The 25,673-nt window shown below is 41.0% G+C and overlaps 2 protein-coding genes across 6 annotated transcripts; both read right to left on the reverse strand.

The window, feature by feature from the left end:
• Window positions 1-2,375: 2,375 nt before the first annotated feature.
• Window positions 2,376-25,474, reverse strand: plpp5 (phospholipid phosphatase 5). 4 transcript variants are annotated; one of them, XR_004614911.1, is made up of 10 exons: window positions 25,303-25,474; window positions 23,220-23,360; window positions 23,011-23,119; window positions 22,721-22,811; window positions 22,537-22,600; window positions 22,322-22,446; window positions 21,876-22,046; window positions 20,492-21,415; window positions 17,742-17,747; window positions 2,376-2,387 (listed from the first exon to the last, which is right to left on the reverse strand). XR_004614911.1 is itself a non-coding variant. In XM_034595358.1 (8 exons), exons 1-8 carry the CDS (start codon window positions 25,392-25,394, stop codon window positions 21,246-21,248), a joined length of 963 nt encoding a protein of 320 aa, XP_034451249.1. In that variant the 5' UTR covers window positions 25,395-25,474; the 3' UTR covers window positions 20,122-21,245. The 4 variants fall into 4 exon arrangements, 2 of the variants coding, with proteins under 2 accessions (XP_034451249.1, XP_034451250.1); XR_004614912.1 differs by lacking the exons at window positions 2,376-2,387; window positions 17,742-17,747 and having other exon boundaries at window positions 20,249-20,502; window positions 21,191-21,415; XM_034595358.1 differs by lacking the exons at window positions 2,376-2,387; window positions 17,742-17,747 and having other exon boundaries at window positions 20,122-21,415.
• cdc45 (CDC45 cell division cycle 45 homolog (S. cerevisiae)) lies at window positions 8,293-16,873 on the reverse strand. 2 transcript variants are annotated; one of them, XR_004614910.1, is made up of 19 exons: window positions 16,707-16,873; window positions 15,540-15,599; window positions 15,029-15,121; window positions 14,783-14,920; window positions 14,446-14,592; window positions 14,285-14,343; window positions 14,156-14,204; window positions 13,976-14,037; window positions 13,815-13,865; window positions 13,519-13,638; window positions 13,252-13,383; window positions 13,073-13,171; window positions 12,806-12,961; window positions 12,073-12,211; window positions 11,906-11,989; window positions 11,701-11,819; window positions 11,141-11,217; window positions 10,076-10,322; window positions 8,293-8,302 (listed from the first exon to the last, which is right to left on the reverse strand). XR_004614910.1 is itself a non-coding variant. In XM_034595357.1 (18 exons), the coding sequence occupies exons 1-18, from the start codon at window positions 16,755-16,757 to the stop codon at window positions 10,258-10,260; spliced, it is 1,701 nt and encodes a 566-aa protein (XP_034451248.1). In that variant the 5' UTR covers window positions 16,758-16,873; the 3' UTR covers window positions 9,996-10,257. The 2 variants fall into 2 exon arrangements, 1 of the variants encoding a protein (XP_034451248.1); XM_034595357.1 differs by lacking the exon at window positions 8,293-8,302 and having other exon boundaries at window positions 9,996-10,322.
• Window positions 25,475-25,673: the final 199 nt, after the last annotated feature.

Genomic DNA, 25,673 nt, shown 5'->3' on the forward strand with positions numbered 1-25,673 from the left:
GCCCACAGCATCACTGTGAGGCAACTAGTTTATCCACAGCTGCTTCAAGGCCACAATATGGAAACACTGGTGATGATGCTCTGCAGTTTTATAATAAAGATCTAACAGGGTTGTTTAATTGGTGGAAAAAATAGAAAACTAAGGTTAACACAAGCTATTTCAGTCTGTGAGTAACAGTGCTCTTGTTTTAAACTGTGACTGGATTAACAAAGTTTATCCATACTTGTTTTGCTGGTGACTTAAGAATCTTAGCAGGTCATATGGCCTCTTAAAAGATGAAAATATGGCCACGCAGAAAAGGGGAGTGTGGTCAGAATGTCAACCAAGGCTGAAGTTATTCACCCGAGAATATTCTATACATTCACAACAAATAGCTCTGGACCTATACTTGCTATTGTTTAACATTTGACTTGAGCTGCTGCACATGGAACACGAAATTAAAATAAAATTCAAACTATGATGTGAGACTCAGGCCTGTGACAAAATTAACTCAAGGTTCCACTCCCTTTTCTGGAGCTTTTAATCATATGTCATGGTCTTCATCAGTGACCATTTTTTCAGTTGCCATGGAGATGGATTTGTTCATCTTCATTTAGCTCTTATGATTGGATCCACTCCACCCTCAGGACTCTTTGGCGTGTAGAAGCATGAAAGCTCACTCGTGTCCTCAGAAAGTTTCAGACAACAATCTCAACTCAAGGTCCACTTACATACGTTTATAACCATATGATTTATAGGTGATGGGTCTGAAGAAAACTTGAAAGTGTGGCTTGAGCCTAAATTGTTTGGTCAAAATATTATAATTTCAAACTACACATTTCCTATTTTCGAATTCAAGAATGATCTATTGATTATTCAGTTAGTTGATCAACCAAAATATTAATCAGCAATAATTTTAACTATCAAGACATTTATCAAGAAGAAATGTTTTTTTTTGCTACTTCTATCGCTTAACTTACTTGGCTGTTATAAGATACATTACATGCTATATTCACCCAGTATGTTTGGCTGCTGTGCAGCTGAGAGATCGTGTTTTTTAAACATAAGGCTGGTGAAATTCTGTACTACTGTTATTGTTAATAAATCCAATTTGAAGACCAAAACCAACCACATGTCAGACCATCTTTCAAAACTTTACGGGTTCCTCAACCTGTCTGTGGCCCTCAGCCTGAGGCCCAATCCTTCTGAAGACAATAATCTTTAAAAGATAGTCACAAATATAGAGATTCATTTTTTAAGTGGCTCTATGTTTTCTTAAAGCAGATGGGTGTGGTTTAGAAAAATTACCCAGACACGAGGAGGCTATAAAATATGTTTTGGGGACTATTTTCAGTAGAGGATGAATACACATTTAGTGATCTTAATACTGTATGTGGGACTGACTCATAACAAAAAATATAGTGATCGCATTCATCATTATGAAGTAGCTTTTAATACTTCTTGACCAACAATGGAATTCTATGGCACAGTGGAATAATCAGGTTTTAGCTACGCAGACAATATCTGTTTGCTCTCGATTGATAGATTTTCTGTCTTTCCATGAGATTTGCTGAAAATACGAAAAATATATAATTTCACGAGACTTCATTGTCTCACACTTGTCTACAGTAGGCGTCTCCACGTTGGGCTTTCTATGGGTTTTTCTACACAAAGACTCTCCCTGGAAGGTCCAGTCTGGTCCGCCTCAGTGAGATGTTTTTGTTGGATTGTTAGTTCCACTCCTCTAGTCACCGCACAGAGGGTGACGAAGCGCCGGGTGTGTTTGTGTGGGGGTGTGTGTGAGCAAGGGGTTAAGTGAGTGTGTGTGTGAGTTTTGGGAGCGCGGGGTGGGGCGGAGGGGTGGGGTTGTGGGGGTGCACCTTTAAAAAGGCCCTCATTCCAATGAGGAGGGAGGCAAACAGGGCCAGCGACGTCACTCAATGGGTGCTCGCCATGGTAACCAGCCAGGACCTGCTGTTGCCTGGTAACGAGACCCTATAATGTGGTGGTATGGATGAGCCCTAATAAAAGGGCTGGCCAGCAGACATTCCTGCCAGCATGGACACACACATACACACAACCTATGTACAGAAGTCTGGAGGGATTTACCTCAAGCCTGTAATGATCACTGCAAAAAGAGCTGTGACAGCAGAAACACGCCGGCTTCATTGTGTTTCGTTTTAAGAGCAAGTGTTAAGTGACGCTATAAATGTTGCTCACTGGGAACAAAAACTCCAAAGGAAGCATAAAACATGAATGTAAACAAATGGGTTGCTGATATCATCATTGTCTCCCATAGAAACAGGTGATGTAACACACAGAGACCCATTCTGACCTCTAAACTTGACCTCCCTGAGCCCGGCGGAGTGAGGGCCACATGGCTACGGTCACGTCAGACCTCAGCCAGGCTGTGCACTGATTTCAGATGTGTGCAGCTGCCTGTGAGGGTCATGCGTGTTTTGGGGGGGAAGGTCGGGCGGGGCTCAGCAAGTCGTTTCTCATGGCGTGAACTCTGAACTATGACGCTAGCCTCAGGTCAGATAAGACGAAAGGCTCTTCCCTTCACCGACCAGGCATGATCTCATCGAAGCAGAATCCCTTGCATTTGATATGGGTCACAACCCTCAACCCCCAAGATCGTCACACTCAAAAAGAACTGGTTGCACAGTCAGCTGATTTTAAGATATAATTTCATATGGCGTGGATACAAAGCAACCACAACAGTATTACATTTGCTCAAGTATTGTATTTAGCAGATTTTTCTGGTACTTGTACCTTACCTGAGCCAATTTAATGACATGTTGAGCTCGTACTTATATTTATCTGGAAGCTATAGTTACAGTCAATTTACAGATTAAGATTTAATCTTAAAATAAAAAGCATTGTAATACATTAAACAAGTAAGGAGAAAGAAAAATCTGACTTTTGATTCAACGATATAGTGATAATTAAATCATCATAATTGTTACTTTGACATTTGTATTTATTATGTTGCTGCAGCAGTAAGATTACTTTAGAGATGACCGAGAAATGGGACTCGTGGTAATAATTATATTTCTTTTTCGATTTGTTGTTTAATTTGCTTTTTTTGATGAATAATGTGGCAAAACAGGTCATGTATCCAATAAATGTAATAACATATTTAGTATCATTCAAATTAACTTCTCTACGCAGTAATGCTTAATAATAACCATCCAATGATATGGGCTAATAGAAAAGTGATTATTACAAATTTCTCTATGGAATGAACACTTTAACTATGAGTAGCTACATTAACCTGTTGATACTTAACATAATGGAGGATAAAAATATTTCTTCAGGATGATTCATAAAACAAAGGAGACGTAATTAGTGTTTGTACTGACTCATTCAGATGTGCGACAGAGTCAGCAGGTGCATACATTCTGCAGACACCCCAGCTGGATAGCTTACTCACAGATAACTAAGCCAAGAGTCAGCAGGTGGTTAAGAGTGGAGGACAAATATGGCTTTGTATACAGAGCTAAAGACCCCGTGAGCCGTTTGTGTGTGAAACAATGTCCGAGCTCGAGTGGTTGGAGATGGAGATCAGAAAGAAAAACATGTTCTTTTCTCCTGTACGTCCGCAAGGTTTACGGCTTGGTGACTCGCGGGTTTTTGTTGCAGCCCAGTAGCACGACCAGGCATCCTGTGCAGCGGACAGCGGAACAGGAAACAGGAAGGAACATGGAGGGTGTGGAGGAGGAGGAGGAGGAGGAGGAGGAGGAGGGTGCAGTGTATGTGTCTCAGGAGATATTGGAGAGCCTGGTGGTTGGGTTAAATCACTCCCAAAAATATACACGCCTTCCAAGGTAGTTTATATGTCTGTGCACAACATTCACAAGCCTCTATAGTTGTCATTTGTTTAGTCACATTTATGGTTACGCTGGATTCAACACTTGCAAAAGATGACGTGCTTGCATTGCATTGGGGATTTAACCGTTAATGGTTCTTTCTCGGGTCAGAAAATGTTCTTCCTTCTGAAGCTAAATAAACCAATAGAAAATAAATGTGACTATCTGAAACGTGCACTCTCACAAAGCTGAAAACAGGGCTGTGTTTCTGAGCCCACGACAAGTCTACATTTTGGGCACTTCTGCACAGACAAATCCACATATGTTTTTTGACTTTAGCTCTCAGGCCGGCAAATTTAATGTCTTGGTTCAGTCTTGTCGCTCTTATGTCACGATTTTTGGCCTCAGCTGTTTCCACAAAAAGAAAAGCTCTCAAAACCCATTGTACTCCAACTGCTCTGCACTAAACAGCAGAAAGACAGTTAGCGACTCTCCTGTAAAGTGAAGCACTGATCGATTAGAGCCTAATATTTCTCTCAGGAGCTGGAGGAGAACAAATCAGAGCTAAAAGAGAGTAAACGATGAATGATAATAATCTTCCAACACTGCTGGATGTGTAAATAACTTAATAAAATCCACCTAAAATGTTATTATAAATGATATTCACAATATTGCTTTTCAATGCAAGGTCACAAATATTGAGAATCACACCTGAAACAAAACAGGGAGTTTTAACCTTAACCATAACCGGACATTGAAATATGTATTTAAAATAAGTGCTGCCAAAAATCCAATAAAACTTTCCCCAAAACGTTGCAATATTCGTGTATTGATATGTAATTTGAGATAAGATCGCCGCAGATTTACAGCAACAGATGAAGTGTTTTCATTAAAGAGTGATTAACAGAGTGTCCAGTGACGGCTCTATCTCAAAATATGAGAGTGGAGGAGGTGAAACTGGGAGTTTGAACTCCTCTCATGCCTGAGTGAGATCATGTTTCCATACAGTATATCATCATATCATCATTATAAGTACTTGGACATGTATTGACTTGTACACACACACACACACACACACACACACACACACACACACACACACACACACACACACACACGCAGGTGAAGGCAGACCAGACAAAGTGGTGAGTGACGACCCTCTGCTGAGATGAGGCGGGGGCCTGGCAACATGAGGAATGTCTGGGTGGGATCAAGAGACATTTCTGATTTGGCATGGTGAGCAAAATGTATGCAATGCCAGTCTGTCTCTTCGACCGAGACGAAGAGACAAAAAACCCTTCTCTAACACGGAGGGTTGCAGCCGTAACCCACAGCAGCATTTACACAATCAGTTAAAGAGCTGTGATACAGGTGGTGCTGCTTTTAGCTTTGGCCTCGAGTTATTTCGACTCTCTTCTTAACATAGGATATAGCAATCAGTGTGTGAGTAAACAAACAGCCTGTCACACACACACACACACGCACACACAATCAGGATTTTGAGGTGTATTGTTTCCACACTAATTGCATCTTGCAGGAAAAGTCTGCTTGTTGTTCTCAAGGCTGTTCGAGAACAAGCAATATATATATATATATCTGTTTCATTGTGCATGACACCCCAGTGTATTTCAAAGAATGAAAGTCCCAGTGCATGTTTCCCATTAAAGAGAGTCCTGCATGACTGAGCCACCTACCACAGAGGATGAAGGAAAAGACACACTCATTAATGTATTTGAGCCTCCTCCAGTGTATGAAAACCCAAATGTTCTTTTGAAATACGTGAAACAATAAGCCATGGAAAACATGTTTACACACAGAATGCTTCATTTTAAATGTCTTTAACTCATCTGATGCCCGTCACTGATTGTTTATAAGACTAGAGTTAAACTTCAAGTTTCAGTCACATCAGTCCGTTTCAAATCCATGCATCTTTTCCAGTAAATACTAATCTCTTTTGCTTGACAGCACTTTAAAACAATGGAAGAGGAGAGACTCATTCAGGGAATAACACCCCGAATGTGAGAGGCCGCGAGGGGTTGGAGATCACAGGGGTCAGGGGTCATTAAGGGCATCTGTGGGCTGACAGCAGATACCAAGCACAACAGAAAATAAAAACCGTGAGTGGGTGAGGGATTTTCTTGTTTGTGATGATTGTGGATTTTAGAGCAACTTATGTTTGTATGAGAATGATCATGTACTTTGCTTGTGTGTGTGTGTGTGTGTGTGTGTGTGTGTGTGTGTGTGTGTGTGTGTGTGTGTGTGTGTCTGCTTCGGTGTTTGTGTGATCATCCTTTCACAGCATGACGGGGACACAGGCAGCCGGCAGAAGCAGTCAGCTGCGGTTCTTTGTCTCTGGCTGTTCAATATAACTAATCCTGTGTGGATTCCGAGATGATTAGAGACACAGAGGCAAGTCGGGGGAAAACAGTTGAAGAGGGAAGCCAAAAAAAAAGAGGGACATGACTGTTGAATTCAAGAGGGGATGTTGTCATCGTCACTGTGATTGTATAACAGCTTTCAAAACCTTAAGATAAATGTTCTTATAAATGTGCAGTATGTCAGTTCATGGGGAAACAACAATCACCATCTGTACAGAAAGTGGCATCAAGTGAAAAGTTGGAATCTCCAAATTCACTACGATTCATCCTTACGATCGCAGACGGCTGTGGCTCAGGAGGTAGAGCGGGTCGTCCACTGACCAGTGGGTCATGGTTGGATTCCTAGCTCCTCCAGTCCTCAGTGCATTTTTGTACTGTGGTTAAAACTAACAAAACGTGATTTTGTGACCGAACATTTTTTGTATATTGGCCAAAATTACTCGATTTTGGAAATTATCTCCCTCAGAAATTCAGTGCACCTTGTTAAATTTACCTGGCAGTTCCAATATTTTGAATTGGGTGGTTGATTATGTGAGTGAAAAGTTTTTGAATTCATCCTTAAACATAAAAACTTTTCAAGTATTTCGAATCTATAAAGACTACAGAACATATTAGATATGATTTTTCCAATACTGAATCATAAAACTCATGTGATACTGTATCAGCCCTCCATCACCACCAACACCCCTCAAAACTCCACTCAGCAGCCGCCTGTGTTGAGGCAACATGACTTGTTTGAGTGTAAAGATTTCAAAAATGCTGCTCTGCACATCGGCTGTATGATCCTGCCATGGGGGCATGTTTCCCCTCAGTGCGTGTGCGTGTGTGTGTATGTGTGTGTGTGTGTGTACATTCCTCAGATGCAGAGCACTGGAAAGGGCAGTGGCCCCACTTCACCAGAGGTGCAAGAGGGGGGATGGAGAGCAAAGAGATTGATGGCTGAGGGGAGAAGGCCGATTGATGGGCTGAACAGGTTGATCTGTCACTGGAACAGTAGCAAACAGAACGATGCTAACACCTGTATCCACTCACTGACCAGGGGAGTGTCAGCTGATTGAAAGCTACAGTTGGATCCTACGTCAAACTACAACCAACAGAGACAATACAAGTGTTAGTGTTGTTGTGGGAAACATCATGTTAAGACTCCCTCAAACATGGAGTACAGAAGTTTAGACTTGACACAACTCTCACTCCAATGTCCATTTCGTATCTGTTCGCACTTTCGATCGTCACTATCAGGATTTTGTCAAGTGATCTAATATTCAAATTTCCACCTTTGATAGATTCAGCATTTATTTCACATATTTTCTGTTCAAATCTGATTTCATATGCGGAAAAAACATAAACTTGCTGAGCTCAACACCCTCAGAGGTTCTGATGCCACATCTCCACTGGGTCTGGTGTAGATGTTGTTGTCCTGCAGACAGTATGTCACAAATAATAAATACAGTACTCACCACTGCCCTTTGTGACGTCTGTGTCATCACCTCCACCTGGACCTCTCTTCCATTTTGACTATAAAGCTCAGAAAGTTTCTTAACAGCGACTAAATGTAACTTGTTGAGAGCGTTTCTCAGTTTCGGCCGTGCACTTTTTTTTGTCCACATCATTTACAGAGTCCTGTTGGTTGATTTATTTTTCATACTCTGTTCTGATGAAGCCATTTTGAGTCTTGGATAATGTCTATTTTTCCTCCGGTGACGTTTCTGTTAGTCTCATGATATGTGTCAATTTTTCCAGTTACTATCCTTGGTCCTTCCAGACCATCGCCCCCACCCCCCCCCCCTCACCAGAAACCATATTTAGCTTCAGAGAAAATGACCCATAAAGATTTAAAAGAGCTCAGAAAACATATGTTTAATAGCAACCATTTCATGACAACTGGACAATTATACAATTACAATCAAAGCTCCAAAACAGTTATTACAACGACTTTGCCATGAGAAGTAAATCATATTAAAACGTCCAAAAAACACGAGGACAGAAAGATATTAAAGGGAATAACAGAGCTTTTTGTTCAGCATTCAGTCGCTCTGAGCATTAGCTTTGGTTTAATCAGACGTATCGTGAAGTATCACTCTGCTGCAATCTACAACAGAGATCTTCATCGATCAACTATCTTCAACAAGGTATCTTCATCTCACAGCAACAAGCACAGGAGAGACAACCGACCCAAAAGGAAGCAATTTAAATCAGGCTTCTCCAAATTGTGATGAACCAGAAGCTCCACCTGTTGATCACCAACGAACAGAAAATCAATCAGCTGAAGATTGAGAGGATAAATGGACCTGAACAGTTTCTGGTGACCAGTGAGAAGCAGTCCAGTTCTGATTATGCGAATGAGACCATCTCAAGAAATGGGATGGAGGTCTCCCACCTTGAGACCAGTGTCCAACACAGTGAGGAGCAGTGTGGTTCCATCAACCAGCAGAACGCAGGCGAGTTGATGGAGCAGCTCCGACCAAGGGACGCAGAGATCTTGAGCCCAGAGAAGCAGCAGGAGGAGGATCCGGCCGAGAGGCTCACGCAGGCCACAAGTGAGCTGCAGAAGAAAGAGGAGGAAAACCCCTGAAAACAAGTGGAAGGTATGGAGGAGGAGGAGAAGGAACTCAATGAGAACAAGAAACAACTCGACGAGCAAAAGAAAGAGCTGGAAGAGGAAAGGAGAGGAAAGGAGAGGAATGGAGGAAGAGGAGGAGAATTCTATCCCCTGCTGCAGCTCGATGCAGATCAGGTCACGTTTTCAACACTTTCCTGTAAAAGAAAAAAAGACCCAAACAAACACCCTTCACTCTGAAGGTCATGATCTCATCCTGATCCAGGAGCGATAAGGATCTTGATCACCCCTCAGAGACCAGCTCAGCCCCCACCCTCCACTCACCCTTCTGGATCCGGGAAGCAGATCAACACCGGGAGGCCTGGCCTAGATTTTCCGATGTGGGCCAGGGTCACAGCCCTCACCTTTGTCCCACATGAGCAATCAGAGCTCCTCAGGAGATGATGTTCAGTTGAATAAACCCAAATACTTTTACTGTAACTCACAAATACAGTAAGAGCCATTTCGCTTTCTGTTCTGAAGACCAAGTTGTGCGTCAGCAAAACAATAGATTGGATGAGGATGAAAAGAGTAATCAGTTCGGATCCCTCTCGGGGACTGTTGCCAAACAGCGAACACGCTGCCAGAGCTTTGTTTTATGGCACAAGAGAAAGTTTCAACTTCCTTTCTGCAAACTGATTCAGTGAAGGTCTCTGTAACCTCTCTGTCCACGTCAGGTTACAGTGCTGCTGCTCCACATGCGTCACTGGGGCTGAGAGAGATGTGAAGTGAAAATAAAAACTTGTGTCACTTAGTTTTTCCAAGAGAAATATTTCACTCTGTCTATTGAATTAGTATGATTACAATGCTCAAAACTAATTTCCTTTAACAGCTCTCACTCACATTTATCCATAGCGCTATGACTATGGTTTTCTGTCTTTCGATTTTGTGTAAAGAGCCGTCCTTAAACTTTTGTGGCAACAGGCAAAGTCCTGCTGAAGTGAAGCACAACAGGGATTTTCTCATTTGAGAAATCTAAGAAGTAAAAGTACAAACAAATAACAGTTTTACATGTCTTCAAATCCCAGTATTTCCAAGATCGAGGATTACATATTACCTTGAAATTAAATCAAGCACTTTACGTCGTTTCGAAGTCAATAATGAACAATTACAATCAACTTGTATGTGCTTCTTTTCTAGGAAACACTTAAGAAGTTAAAAGATAAATAAGATGAGATCCCACATTTCAAATAATAAAAAAAAAGTCAAGATATTTGTGAAATCAACACATTTAGGTCATTGAATATGATTTATTAAACATGTTTAAAATGTAATGTGGTGAGAATTACATGTACAGACATGAATAAAACATTAAAAGCACAAAAATAAAGTCTCTAACACATAAAAAGGAAACTGTACAATTTACACACAAACAGGTTAAAACCTTTAAAAACAAGACAACAGATAAAAGTTCTTGTGTTGTTGACACTGTACACGTCTGAAGTTCAGAACCTGGACTCGTGCACATGGTTCCTTTGAGTGCTGACGTTTCTCATGACAGGAGGGTGATGAGTGAATCCAGGAACTTGCCTCTGTCCTCTGTCTTCAGTTCGATTACTGTGGAGGAACAAACACAAGGAAGAGGTGAGCACATTCATAAGATGAGAGAACTCACATCTCCCAGCAACACGTTTTCATTTGGGAGATTTTCCCCAACAATCTGAAAAAAGGCAAACGTCATGTTTCTTAATATCCAGAGCTTCTCGCTGCCATTTGTGCAGAACTAATGCACAAATATTATTCTACACATGAAACATGATGTGTCATATCTATTTCATGACGTCTGGACCTCAGTCACACACCTGACCGCTGCACAAGTCTGGATGAGTCAAAGCTGGACTGTAAATGGCAGAAATACAAGGCTGCCCCCTAGAGTCCACAGAAGAGACTGACATGTAGTCTGGTCTGTATTTACATAGCAGCTTTTCTTGATGACCACTCAAAGCACTTCACCGTACAGTTTATTGACATTGACACACACACACACACACATTCATACAGTGCATCTATGGGCAGCACTTTTTCCTATGAGGGGCAATTCAGGGTTCAGTATCTTGCCCAAGGAAACTTCAGCATGCAGATGGAGAAGACTGGGATCGAACCGCCGGCCTTTTAAGACTCATGTAATACTACATGGAATTTATTTACATTTATGTCTGTGCTCCCCTGCTGTACATAAAACATAATTCATACTATAGATAATGTAACCTGGACACCTGAGAGAAATTTTGCATATATGAAACAGTTAAATAATCCAAATATGTTTTTATGAAACTCACACTTTCTCATTATAAACGGATGAATAACTGGGAGCAGCAATGATTTTTCAGTTAATCAGTCAACAGATAATTTCATAGTTAACTATTTTAACTTACTTGACGTGTCGAAATGGTCGTGAAGAGTTCGGGAGCTGGTGCTCTCTGCAGCTTTCTCGAATGCTCGGCCGAAGAAACTTATAGAGACAAGAGAAAACAACGAGGGTTGAGGAAATGGGAAATAACCGCTCTATACAATACAAAATGAAGGGAAGGGAAACCTTAGTCTTCAATATGTCAAATTAAAAAACATTAATTTTGATTGTTTACTAATTGTTTAAGTAACTTTATTAGCAAAATGTAAAATATTTAGCGGTTCTACCTTCTCAAATATAAAGGTCTTTGGTTTTTCTTTTTTCTCTGAGATAGTAAACTGAATATCTGGGTTTGTGGGTTCTGGTCAATTTGCATCAATTGTAAGGGATATGTTTAACTAGTCTGAAAAATGGATTACAACTACAACAGAGAATGCAGAAAAAAGAGAATACCAAAAAGTGGAATCAGATATGAAATATTTAACTCAAGAGCTGTAATATTATTTTTCTGAACTTCATTGATGTTGCTTGTTTGTGTTATGAAAGGTGTGTTATCATCACAGCTCCTCGTGTTTCAGGTCTTACTTCTTTTTGTCGGATGTCTCAGACTCCGGTGGGATTCCCACAACGATCACAGTTCCCTTCTCAACATCTTTGGGAGCCGCCATGATGAGCGGGAGCAGTTTGCAGCGTTTATTCCTCGTCTAAACACAGAATGAGTGAAGGAGTGAACAGACAGCGATGACACCGTTATTCACAGTCACAGTCAAAGGAGCAGTCGGGAACTCACTGAATGAACGAAAGCCTTCAGGAGGTATTTGCAGAGCAGAGTCAGGGCCGCGGGTTTAGAAAAGAGCTTCACATCAGGAGTTCCCTAGAGATGAAGGAGCAGAAGATTAACCTTAGAAGGATGAGCTGCCAACACACAGAGAGAAACCGTCAAACGGACACTCGTACCTCCATGAGGTAGCAGTAGAGGAAGGGCCCCTGTGACAGGATGAGGTTGGTGCAGATGCAGCTGGCGACAGTCTGCTGGATGGCTATCAGCTTCTTCTTCGCCAGGACAATACCAGCATGTAGACGATCAATGTTACTTCTGCACAGAGAAAAACACCTGATACATATATCTAGAAAAAACCTCAGACTTTAAAACACTTAGCTAAGCATTTAGATTTCAGGCAGTGGCCTAAAACTAAAAACTTGTTTACTGCAAGTCGCATTGTCCAAGATGATTCAAATAAAACATCTGTCTCAATCTGTCAGACTAAACAAAATCAAATTAAGCTCTACGCTGTAAAGAGAAAAACAAAGATGACCAGAGGCAAATCATCTGCTTGTGTCGTTCATCTGAGCAACTCATACGTTTTGAAAATGTAGCTCTGCAAACACTGCACTGCCGCATTTGCACAAACTTGTCTACTGGCTCCGTTGTTTAGTTTATGTATGAACATGTGTTCTGTCCATAATCTTTAAGTAGTAAGTAATCTTTAATAGACATAGATTGTGAGAATTTATTTTTAATATTGTAGAGTTTGAATTTTGTTTTATTTAATTGTGAAATTTACTAATTCGATCATCTGTGGATGTGTTTCTCAGAGTGATCCAGGAAAAGTTTATTTTATTGACAACCACAGATTGAATGTCTCTAATAACTTGCAAACAAACCAGAACTTTAATTTCTTCTACGCACCTGGAGAGGGAGTCGAGAGCAGTGATGAAGTTGTCGCTGTCGTCTTTCTCTGTGCTCTCCAGCAAGGCAGCACAGGCGTGTACCATGTCACTGGCCAGGAAACGGTTCTTAAAGCCAAAGTGGACACCAAACGTCTGGATACGGATATCTTTCATACTGAAGAAGAGGAGGAAACAACGACATCATTTCAGGTTTTCATTTGTGTGACACCGATAAAGGAAACTGAATGACGGTATGCATTTCTGCAGATCTTTCCTAGATACATACCCATATTTATTAGACGACTCCTCAATGACTTCCCTCAGGTTCTCTTTGATTGTCATGTCCATGGAATGGAATTTCTGCCGCACTTGTTTCAGGGGCAGCCTGTTACGAGCAACATCAACAAGTTTTAGCACGTAGAAGAAGTCAACTCTCACACAAAGCACTGACTTCCTGGCACTTACCCCATGTCGGCTAAGAACTCCTGGAGTTTCTTTTGGCCATTTAACGTCCAAAGCTTGAAGCTGCACGACGTGTAACATGAATTACAAATGCTCTCATACAGAGACCAGTGCTGGTAGAGGGTGAGACGCAGGCTGAGGCAGCAGGTCAAGGAGAACGCAAAGAGACAAAACTAAACATGCATAATGTATTTCTGTAGCGATTACACTGCAGGGTAAAGATGGGTTGTAGTTCAAAGAGTGATGGCATATCAAATTAATTAAGGATACTCATATTCAAAGGAAATCCTCATACAGTCAATGGACAGCGAGTTCTCTTCATCCTCATTTCGGTGGTTATGTCGGGAGACATGTCGCTGCATTGTAGCGATGTCTGTTACGTACTTCATACTGAAAGTAACAAGACAAGATTAATTCAGTGCAGGTAAAGAAAAACTGATACAAACTTCTAAAAAAATAAAACATATCAATGAATTCTCTACAGCAGAAGTCCCATTGTCAAATTCTAAGAAAATCTATTTAAAGTTTTTGTGAATTAGGTTTTGAAATACTGAAGAAATTCTTACTGTGTGATTTTATCATGAACCCACTGGTCTGTCAGCCCAATGATGGCCCACCTGCAGAAAGAAGAACCTCCGTCTCAAAGTCTGAACATCGCACTGAGCATTTCCTTCTTGTTCGTGGCATTTAAAAATGTACTTATTTGTATTTTTATTAGACATCTTACCAGAGCATGTCCTTGGTGTCTTTAGTCAACACCCACGCAAGCTCAAAAAACATCATTGCAGCCTGACCAAAAGACACAGATGAAAGTATTTGTGTTAAAGAATAGCAACAAGGAATGGAAGTCAATTCATTTCAAATTAATCAAAAGGATTTTTCTTAATTTTAAAAACTGTCTACTCACAGAGGTCCCATGATATTCATACTGCTCATAGTCAAACAAGATCTCCCTCCTGAGAAATGAGTGAAACATTAATATTAGTCAAGAATTGCAATGTGATAAAGTCTCCACATCTCCTTGAAAACACTTCACCTCCGTCCTTCCCACTCCCTCTTCGCTCGCTGCCTTTCAATCCTCCTCTCCACCGCGCCCTGCAGCGACATGATCACAGACATTAATAAAAAACACTTCAGTCAAGTCCTCACAGCTCTGATTCATTTCAGTCGAGTTCACGGATTCTGTTCAACACGCACCTCATCGTATCTCCTCCGTTTGCCAGACGGCTCCGAGCCTTCGTCACTCTCATTTCCAGAGTCGCCTCCTTCTTCGTCTTCATCTCTGAAAATATCATCGTACGTGGGCACACCAAGGTCATCGTCCTGTTTGATCAGGAGCTTTATCTGCGGATGACATGACAGGACTTTATTCAAGGGTAAATTCCAGAAGTTAAATATTTTGGTGTTGCTCATAAACTTAAAACAGGTTAAAGAACTTAACAAAGACACAAAGACACAAATCAAATGGATGCATCAGATGCAAAAGTGACGTTTTTATGTGTTGTGCAAGTTTTCTTCCTTCATTATCAATCACCTGCGAGTCATTGTAGACATTGACCACATCGACAGGCCTGTGAGTGTCACAGATGAAGAAGATGGAGTCGTCGTCTGGCTGCAGCATCTCGAGGAGGTCGACATTCGCCCCACAGTTGATGAGAACAAAGTATCGGAACTAGAACAAGACACAGTTAAATAAATTTAGCTCAGCGAGGCAGTGAGGAAATGTATTTACGCTTCTGTCATATATTCATGTGTAAGCTGAGGTGGGATCTGACCGTACCTGCTCTTTGTGTTCAAGGAAGGCAGTGCCGAGGTCCTGCCAGCCTGTGACAGGCACCAGTGTGTACTGGACCTGGTCACAGTGGAACAGCGCCTGGTAAAGAGACAGATCATATTTTAATTGACAAATTAATCATTATCCCCTCACTGACAAATTAGGACACAAGAACATTGAATCTTAAGCCACTGAAGAAGCCTCTAATTAACGTTCAATCACGATAAACATTTTATCAGCCTTCATTTATTAGATCTCTTGAGATGTTTATTTACAAATGCTAATTTTGCATCTTTTACATCATCCCAGTAAAATGTGCTGATCATCATCATATAATCACCGTGCTCTCAGCTAACATGCTTCAACAGATGTTATAGACTCCTGAGCTCCATTTAAATACAAACACTTCAGTGACTGTGCGATCCTTTGAGCTTCCTCCATAAAATAAAATGCCCTTTAGGTCTTAACTCAAACAACAGGAGCTCATGTTGGTTGACGGCTGAGTGTGTTATCCTACCTGTAGTATCTTACAGGCACAGAGCGCGTCGATGTCTGATGCCACCAGGAGGGCGACTCTCTGAAAGCAAAGTAGTTTTTAGTTACCTTATAAAATACATACTGTTAGACTGACACTGTCCCAAACTCGAAAATGTACAAACCTTTTTAAGAAATGCTGATTTTAGAGTTTTTAAATGGATCTAAATCACATCTAACTAGGTCTAGTTAAAAGAAAAAATCATCGTCATCCCAGACAAACCACACACTCTCCCTTGTAGCTGATGTCAAATCCTTTACCAGATCTAGACCACATCAGACCAGGTCCAGAAACAGGAAAAGAGATCACATTATTCTGGTTTGAGCGTCTTTCCACTGGCTTCCAGTATCACTGAGGATTGATTTTAAGTCTCTTAATGGTACAGCACCCTCACTCATTTCTGGTTGTTTATCCGAGGATGTTTCTAACCATTCCCTGAGGTCTTCTTGCAAACATCCCAAAAATGAACTATTAAAAGTTTGGGGAACTTTCTCTTGCTTTGCACCAAAGGTTTGGACCAAACTCCCACTGAACATCAGACAAGCTACTTGTGTTGATAGTTTTAAGAAACAACTCAAGACCTATTTCTATGATCTTGCTTTGAATTAACTTGATGTGTTTTTTTAAACACCATGATTACTTATTTTTGTACCTTTTGCTAGTTTTGTATGTTTTTATCCTAAGTCTCTGCGTTATTGCTAACGTGATGATCTATCTTTGATTTTATTGTAAAGCACTTTAAGCTGCATTTTATGTATGAAAGTTGCTGTACAAATAAAATGTAGTATTTTTATTGCATTCACAAGTAATTGTTGATTTGGTGTTGAAGGCTGTTTGGGTGCAGTTGTCACAAGTCCTGGTGTTTGTCTCGGGTCTGATGTTGTCTCGGTGTTTCTTTCTGTATTTGATGATTTAATATAAACATAATAACTTCCTGTGTTGTTCCTGGATGATTTCCATCTTTAACTACGATGTCTGACTCCTTCCCAACAGGAAGAGGAGCAGGAAGAGGAGCAGGAAGAGGAGCAGGAAGAGGAGCAGGAAACCGAGAAGCGGCGGCTCCGGGTTGTGAGTTCAAACTTCCCCGTCACTCCGCCATGGTTCCTCTCGGGTTTAGCGAACATAACTTTACCCTCGGAACAAACTCACCTGGTTGGCGACGACTTCATAAAACTCCTTCCTGATGTCCGTGACGAACATGTTGGCAGATTTTTAAAAACGCCGCTCGAGTGTCACGAACAGATCTGCGGCTGATTCCGGTTTGTTGTCAGGAGCGCAGCTTCAGAAATGTGGCGCCAAATCCGCAGGCGTCACATCGGACCAATCGCTGTGGAGGAAAAAGTGCCCTACGTCGGACGTTTCACGCGACGTCATCACGTCGAGTTACAAAGTGGCGCTACGGAAAGAGAAAGCAGCCATGATGCAATCACGTCAACACGCGAGTTCGGTTTCTACTGGTTCCTGTGAGATTAAAACGTGGTAATGTGGATAATTAGAAACAGAAGCTACAACAGAGATTTTAAATGAATGAAACAGTAAATTAAAGGTTTTAATATGATCCCACGAACAATGCAAAGATAAATGAATGAGCTTTAATGTTACTTTGATCCACTTGAGTTGTGTGTGTGGAAATGTGGGATTGTTTTTAGATTTTTTCACAACATGGAAAAGTGGCCACATAGTTACAAATAAATCCAATGTGGTGCATGTTATAAGCCAGATTGTGATAATATTTTTACAGAGCCAACATTTGTGAATGCCACAGCTTTTAAGTAAAGAAAATGAAATGTAGGATTATAAGAAGAATGGTTTATCAATAATAAAAGTAATATTATTTGTTAATCAATGACAAATTCTACAATCAGTCAATTTGGACTGTAAATTGAAAAGGATTGAGTCGATGAACTACTTCCCTGTTAATGTAAAGAGGGATAAAGTTAATTACAAAATTATAAGTGAAAGAATTGAACAGTTCTTGGTTTACATTCCGTCAACACCTCCTGTTAAACCCGGATCATGTTTGGATCTCAGGTTTGACATTCCCTCTTCTTAAAAGGTAAAGTAGGAAAGGATTTCGGCCTTGTTACTAAAACAATAAGAAGTACATCATAAATGTGATTATTGCAGCTTTGAAATAGAAAATACATTTGAAAAGCAGCACACTTGTATTGCTACAAACCAAACTCAGACCTTAACGATAAACATTTTTGGTAATGTATCATTTATTGATCACTTTTCAATGTATCCTCTAAAATACATATTCTATAAACAGGTGCCCGCTATTAACAGAAAAGAACCAGAGGACATTTTGTGGTGCAGGGTAATTTAGAAACATCATTTTGTGCAATTAAAAGATCCATTTAAAGCGTCACATGTACAATCAGGATCAAAATGGTCCTAGAAGCCAAGGCAAATTATGATGGGCATGACATCAATGATGCAAACTGGCAGGTTTTCACATAATCCCTCATGACAGTAGATCTGAAGACCACACCTGATCAACAACCTGATAGAGTATATGTGTACTGATGATTACATAAGTTAATGGACTTAGATGGAGATGTAGAGATTTAAAAGGAAATAATGAGGAAAATGTTTATATGTAGCTGTGAAACATGCAGGAAAATGCAATTTCCTTTTTTTTTTTTTTTACACCTGAAAGGTCCTTCAGAATCTTGTGTGCCCACAACAAATATGGTTCCTACTTACATTATCACATTTAAGGTAAAGAAATGAATATTCAAACTTCAAGTAAACTCCCACATGCCCCAAATAAAATACAAATAGACCTGTACATCATCTCATAAATACCTGTGAGAAAGACCCAGTAAGGTAAGATATCATTTCTCTCAAATGTCTGTAAAAAGGTTTTTTTTTCGTCCTCTTCCATCAGTTGTAAATTGTTCACTTCGCACACAGATATCTTCACAAAAACAGTTGAATGTATGGAAATAAATTACATGTGTTATTTTCTGAGGTAAAGGGAGGCAGCAAACCAAATCTTTACAAGTAAATCCTAAAAACTGTAAAACAATAAAAAGTAAAGATTTAAAGCAAACTATAAATAACAGAGATCAGACACTGAAACATGCAGTTTACAGTTCATTCATGGACAGAGTCGTAAAGCAATGTATTAAACAAAGGCACAAATTCATGATTTTCTTTTTCTGCCGAGTTTGGTCTGAAACCACTGTGATCCAGCCACTTGAAGCCGGATTCACAGCAATGAACGGAAGGTGCTTTGACCCTGCAACACGTTGGCTGTTTTCACAAACAAACAATAAACACGGAGGTTTGGTCGGCTCTCATGTTTCAATCTGCATAAACACATCAAAGTAAAAATGTGCGTCGTCTCTACGTGAAAGCAACAACTTCACATAATTAAAGAAAATAACAGAAAATCACAAATACGTAAAAATCTAAATACAATTGACTGGAATGACTGGAATGAAAGTTGATGAAATTGACCAGAGGAAAATAAAAAAAATTACCAAATCTTAATGTGCCAGCGAAACTATTGATGGGATAGGAAACCTGACCAGCAACAGAACTGGGAGGCTAGCACCATCACCTGGAGAGGTTAGAGTCCGACCCCACTCAGGTTCATCACAAGGATCAGGTTCCACTGTGATGACAAAAAACCCAACCCCTGTGCACCTTCATCTTCCTCACGTTAGCTCTGTTGGCAGAGGAGCCAGAGGAGTGTGCAGTGACAAGCAGCAGACCTACAATCCCCCTGAGATCCACTGAGGCAGCAACACATTTGTCTCATAGGTGCTTTAGGGTCATATGAACATTGATATCAGCAGATGTGATGTGCAGTTAGAACAAGGAAATGATCAATTGTCATACAATCATTAAAATAGTAAGAAGAGTCGAGTGGCACTGCTACACTGGGATGTTTTACTAAGGATTGGGCTCATGAAGCCTTTTCCAAATGTGAACACCAAAATCTGTGAGTGGAAACATTCAAATGTACCAAAGGATGACAGAGATTTAAAGCACAGAGAAGGCGGCAGTAGAAAAAAAAACTGCTGAGGCCAAAGGTGCAGGGAAGTTATTTTTGCCTTTAAATACAGCTGATGTGGTTAATGTCAGATCAGGGTGGGTGATGTGACAATATATCTTGTGATAAAAAAAAATCCCACTTTTAGCATATGTTACATTTTCTTATAAAGCTAATAAATACTACATCTGTCTATGTAGCTGATTCTTCTGTGGCACAGAGCTTATTTGAAAATATTATTCTTAAATTTCATGATTGTTTTTTACATTGTCAGTAGGAGTGAATGTGTTTGAGGCAAAGTGCCACAGAAAGTATTTTGAGACGGATACACATTGTTGGTTTGGGTCAAATCAAGGGAATTTGTTGACAGTAAGAAAAACAGAATACTGCAATCTTTATTCCTTCATAGCTCCGATTGTAGTTCATTATTGACATATAATGTCATGTATAACTTTCTGGATCAACAAAGACCTTCCTGTCATAATCTTTCAGAAAATAAAATATCACTGCAATATATCAAGATATAAAGTCACATGTGCCATGATTTTTTATGATATTTATCCATGTCACCCATCCCTCCCAGATACGAACATCCCACATCAACATTTTCTCTTCCCCCTTTAGTTCCACTTATTTTGCAGCTTTTCATCACATCTCACTCTCTTGTGTCGTCATGTGACATTAAATGTTCGAATGGAGCCGCTCAGGAGACAAGCCCTGCTCTCGATGAGGGCAGATGTCCATAAACTCTGTTTTGGTCTCTGGCAACATCCTTCACCTTTCTCCTGCCATACACTGACTCATGGTCAATGTCAACCAATGCTGCGGCTGCTCTGGTGCTTAGAGAGAAATGATATCATCTGCTCATGACTCTCGACTCTTGTTCAGTGTCTTGCGGAGCTGTTTCGCATTTAGGTCACGTGATGACACCAGGAGCCGCTGTTGAAAACATGATTTTTGAACTTCCATTACACTCATCGTATATTGTTGCGAGAGGTCAAGAATGAACTGCCATGCAGAGAAATAAAATTATAAGATATATTTACAGGCGTTACCCTTTAACCTCAACCCTGCTTGGTTAGAAAGTTGCAAGTTTACAAAAGAATCTCAAAATAGTGTCCCTACAGGAGAAACTGTGTCACAGCAGCTGAGCCAGAGTTTGATGGGCAGTGGACGATTAGTGCAGTGGTTGTTTCGTTGACTTGCTCAACTGTTCGGAGTATTTAAAGTCATGTCATCCATAGGCACAATACACAGGGTGTGTGTGTGTGTGTGGGGGGGCTGAGCCATATTGAGAACGATGTCATGACAATCAGAAGACCTCCAGTAAAACATCCAGAAGGTATTGACATCATTATAGGGTTTGGAAACACACACTCCCAGGCTGTCCGCATAGTTCATGTCCATCACATGCGACTGTTAAAAATTTGTTGTTATTTTCCGCAACTCATGTGTCTCAGAAAACACCCGAGAGAAATTAGTTTGGAAATTCAGTTTGGAAAACATACTGTGTGTCACCTTACAAAAAGAAAATTGCCACCATACATTTACAATGATCGACGACTAACAATAAATACTGATTTACTGCCTGGCCTGAAGGGTGTAAAACCAGAGTAGGAAAGATTACCATGTAACCTAGTATAGATTACACCTGCAAAGAGTATTCTCCGGTTACAGCTGCTCTACATGGGTAGGATGTAGTTGGAGTTGGCCAGCTTGCGCTCCTGTGCAGCGGGAACCATCTCTCTGTGACGCAGAGGTCTGTGGCAGTCGGGGTCCTGAAGTGGAGGGTAGTGCTGCCGGTAACACAGCCAGGCGAAGACGAGACCAAGCAGAGAACCGACTAACACATCTGCAATGAGAGAGAAGAGAAGAGAAGAGAAGAGAAGAGAAGAGAAGAGAAGAGACACGATTATGAGGAGTTTGATTCCACAGTTTCATCATTCAGAAGTGGCTGTTGTTTAATCTGAGCTGGGTTTGGTAAAATGGCTGACGTGTGACAGACACAAAAACTTAGGGTCCTAGAAATGTGGTTCTGAAACTGTGGTTCTGAAACTGTGGTTCTGAAACTACATGCAGGAATGTAATATTGAGGAGAGCTTTACTGCAGCCACCTACCAGGAGGCGATTCAAATGTTTTGGCTTCACTTTTGGTGTCGTTCATCTTTTTATACACTGTCTGGAAATCCAGTGTGATTAACAGACTACTCAAATCAGTTGTGTTGAACCTCTGTCACTGAAATCCCTCTAAACCAGCTTCTGCTGTTGGCCACAAATGTAATGCAAATCTAAACGTGCACTGGGACTCTGACCTTGCCAGTGGTGTTTGTAGTCGCAGGTTCTGGAGAGGGCGATCACAGTCGCGATGAGCAAAGGGGTGAGGAAGGCACACAGCCGCCACGCTCTGCCTTGGCCCACCACGTTGAAGCAGCGCAGCTTTCCTGCGATGTAGAACGCTGTGAAACCCAAACCTGTGAAGGCAACTGAGAGCAGAGAGAAAAGAACACAAGGGTGGATCAAGAGAACAAAAACAAAAGGAGAGAACAACAAAGAGAAGGAGCAGGGATTAGAGGTGGAGAGACTTGCTTTCTCATATAATAAAATAAAAGCCTAGAGGCCAAAATACATTCATATACACACATTCGTAACATAGGATATTCTCCCTGCCCTACTTTTACATTCACTTGCTTCCCTTTCTGCCTGCAGATGATAATGTACCAGCTACAGAGACATAATTGCACATTGGAGCCTCTCTTACAGGAGGAATGCCCGCTGGGGAAGCTCTTCCTGCCCTCTATGACCGTATCTGGGTCACCGGTGCAGTGCAGCTCCAGGTTCATCTGACCATCTGGGAAACAGCGGTAGAAGAAATCCGGTCGCGGCCTGAGGACATAGACAGAGGGAGCACGAAGGATTTAATCCACTGTAACATGGGTAATATTTATGCACTGCTACGTTGGGTGCAGCGTTTACCTGCCAACAACCAGTTTGATGACGTTGGTGAAAACTCCATTCAGCACCAGAGTCAGAGTCACAGCTGGATGACAGGGAGAGACAGAAGTGAATCATTAAAAACAAAGACATGTCAACTTAAAAAAAACAGTTGACATATTTAAATATTTAAAAGAAACTCATTAGCAGCCGTTCGGTTTCGTACCCAGGGAGGCTTCTTTCAGATCTCCTCGCTCCGACTTCCTCATGAAGGTGAAAACCACGATGACAATCAGTGGGGTGAAAACTGCAACACTCTGATCCAGACAAAAAACATAGAAACCGTTGAAAAATCTAAAAGTTGCTCCACTGATTCAGCATTGCAATCCCATAATATTATCAACCTCATCCTGGACAGTAAACTGTCTTTTCACTTCAGTACATTTCTTTGTCATATAAAAAAGAAAAATGTATTAGTCCAAGTTTCACTCAAAAACACGTAAATATATTACTTACAAACATGAGCGAGGTGGGAACGTGGTCATTCTCCACACGATGGAATTTATACAACCACATCTCCTCGGCCTGGATCTCACGGAAGAAAGGAGGAAGCTGCTCCGTCACACTAACAGTAACATATGTTACATTCAGAAAACAGATCAATAAAGCAATGTTACAGATAAATGCATATATGTTTCAAGTGTTTCAAATAAGGACATACTTACAGGAACACCACTAACAACGCTATTCGGATGGAAATTTCCGAAAGGAAACCACGAAGCAGCTTCTGCTTCATTTTGTTTCTCGGGATGGATTTCAGTCCACAGCAAACATCCTCATTCCACCTTGTGTTCAGTTGACGGGGGCTAAAGTAGAATATGCAGATGACAAGATAGTTTGTTGAAGGATAAGTGCAAGTGGAAAAAACAGTAACTTTAAAAATACCGATAAAAAAATGTTTCAATGATTCCTAAAATGTAATTTTCAAACCCTTGTAATTGAGGCTTAAAATTTTGCAGTTTAACCAAAAACATAAACTAAATAAAAAAACAAATACAACCAAATATATACATCTTCATTATATGTAAACATATTACAATATATCTTACTTATATATTAATTGTACTGTTTATTCTGGAAAATAAAAGTTTTCATATCAGCACATATCGGCAAACACTAACACTGATACCAACACGTCTGTGAGAGAATCATATCAGCCAATTTTATCAGCTCTATTACTTAGTACAAATATAATTAAAGCCAAACTGAGAGGCCAGGCTTATACATATCATTCTGAATGTATTCAACCCGATGCTAAAATCTAAAATATTTTAATTTGCCTCACTTATAACCCAATAATGACAAAAAGAAAACTGACTTTCAAAGATTGTTGGAAAATTATGTCGCTATGACACTTTTTCCCCCAATCATCTTTGAGATGTTTCTAACTCTACTGGACCACACTAACGGCAAACGGCCGGTCAACACGAGGTCTCACAGCTACTGAGTTAAATGCGCAGCCTGCAGGGATCAGACACAGGACTGTGCCCTCGTTTTAAAGAGGTAAATGCCCTTAGTCTTCATAAATATTTGCATTCTTATCATCAACTGTATGTTTAGTGTTTGCATTTCAAATAGTCTACTTTCAAACATCCAACAGTGTCATAGAGCCACCGGACTCGTTCCCTGTGTCACAGCCCTCAGCCCTTCACCTCTCCCCTCTGTGGGAGCGGCTGCCTGCAGGGCTCCTCTGTGGGGTCGTAAACACTGCACACCCTGCTCTTTAGTAATCACTACTGTCAGGACAGGAAATGCATGCAAAGTGCACTACTGATGAATCATCTGAGGAAAACAATAAACTGGCTGTCCCTTTGTCTAGCCATTATATCTTCCACTTCACACCTTTAGCCTTACAGACCTGTTTTTCAGGTAAGTCAGCACAGACTAAACTCATCCGACTTCTTCCTGATAGTCATGTTGGGATGGGAGTCGCCTGGATATCACTGGCTCTTTGAGGCCTGTACTAATATTAAGGCCATGCTTTTTTACAGTTGCCTAGACTGGACAAACTAAACATCTTATGAGTTTTATATCAACTTAAGGCTACCACAGGTTTTCCTTTATGTTTGGAAGGGGGTGGTGAGGTGAGGGGTATTCAGCTGCAACACAAAACCTCACCACTAGATGTCACTAGATTCTACACTCTGAACCTTTAAACCTCTCTAGGAACAGGACAACAGCATGAGGTGATGAAGGGCCTCATCTTTACTGCTCTGTAGTGGCTCCAGTTCATACACAGCACAGCCAGGTGATATACACCTGGAGGCTTGAAGGGGCCCCGGGGATCCAGCGGTGACCGCCTCCCCTCGGCTCACTGACCTTTGTCCCTTAGTTTTTCAAATCCCTCTTGAAAGAAGGAAAATCAACGACTCGGACCAGACAAATGAAGGAGCTGCTCTTCCTCCCACAATAAACCCGCACCACTGTCACTCGGAGTCAAGACACTGTGGAGGATTTGAGATATTTCCGGTTTATAAAACCTGATACAAAGGCCAACATGAAGCACCTGTGTCCTCCGCCTCCGGCTGATACAGGTATTTACAAGCTAAATACGCCTCAAACGACACGAAGAGTAACTATAGCACCTTGTCATCTTCGTTCAGACACAGCAAAGGTAACCGAGCTAACACCGAGTGCTGCACAGACAGGAGGATAGCGGGCTGAGCTAAGCTAGCTAGCAACATCTGTCAAATAAGACATCTGGAGCATTTCCGCCCTGACAACCACCAGGAAGCTTACGGACCTTACAAATGCGGATGTTTCCTGGATCTTTGTCTTAACGTTAACGCGAAACAGGCCCGGACATCCTCCGGTTCAGCCGCCGGGAGGAAGTCGCACATCAGTGGGATTCAGGGAGACGAAGAGATGCCACGGAGGAGAGGAGCTCTGCGTGATGCTAGCTGTTAGCATCACAGCTACTTCTGGTTCAGGACCTTCAAATTAAAGGCACGTCCTTAAACAAACATCAACTCATAGTTTACTTACTCACTTGTTCTGGATAATTTGACTATTCCCTGTTTTTTTATCAGTACATGACACTAAACAGATACTAAAATGGTTTACTTGAGACTATACTTTCTTTCTACATATGACTATAGGCTGAGAACAAATTAATTTCA

This window comes from Hippoglossus hippoglossus, chromosome 9 (assembly GCF_009819705.1).
Source record: "Hippoglossus hippoglossus isolate fHipHip1 chromosome 9, fHipHip1.pri, whole genome shotgun sequence".
NCBI lineage: Eukaryota > Metazoa > Chordata > Actinopteri > Pleuronectiformes > Pleuronectidae > Hippoglossus > Hippoglossus hippoglossus.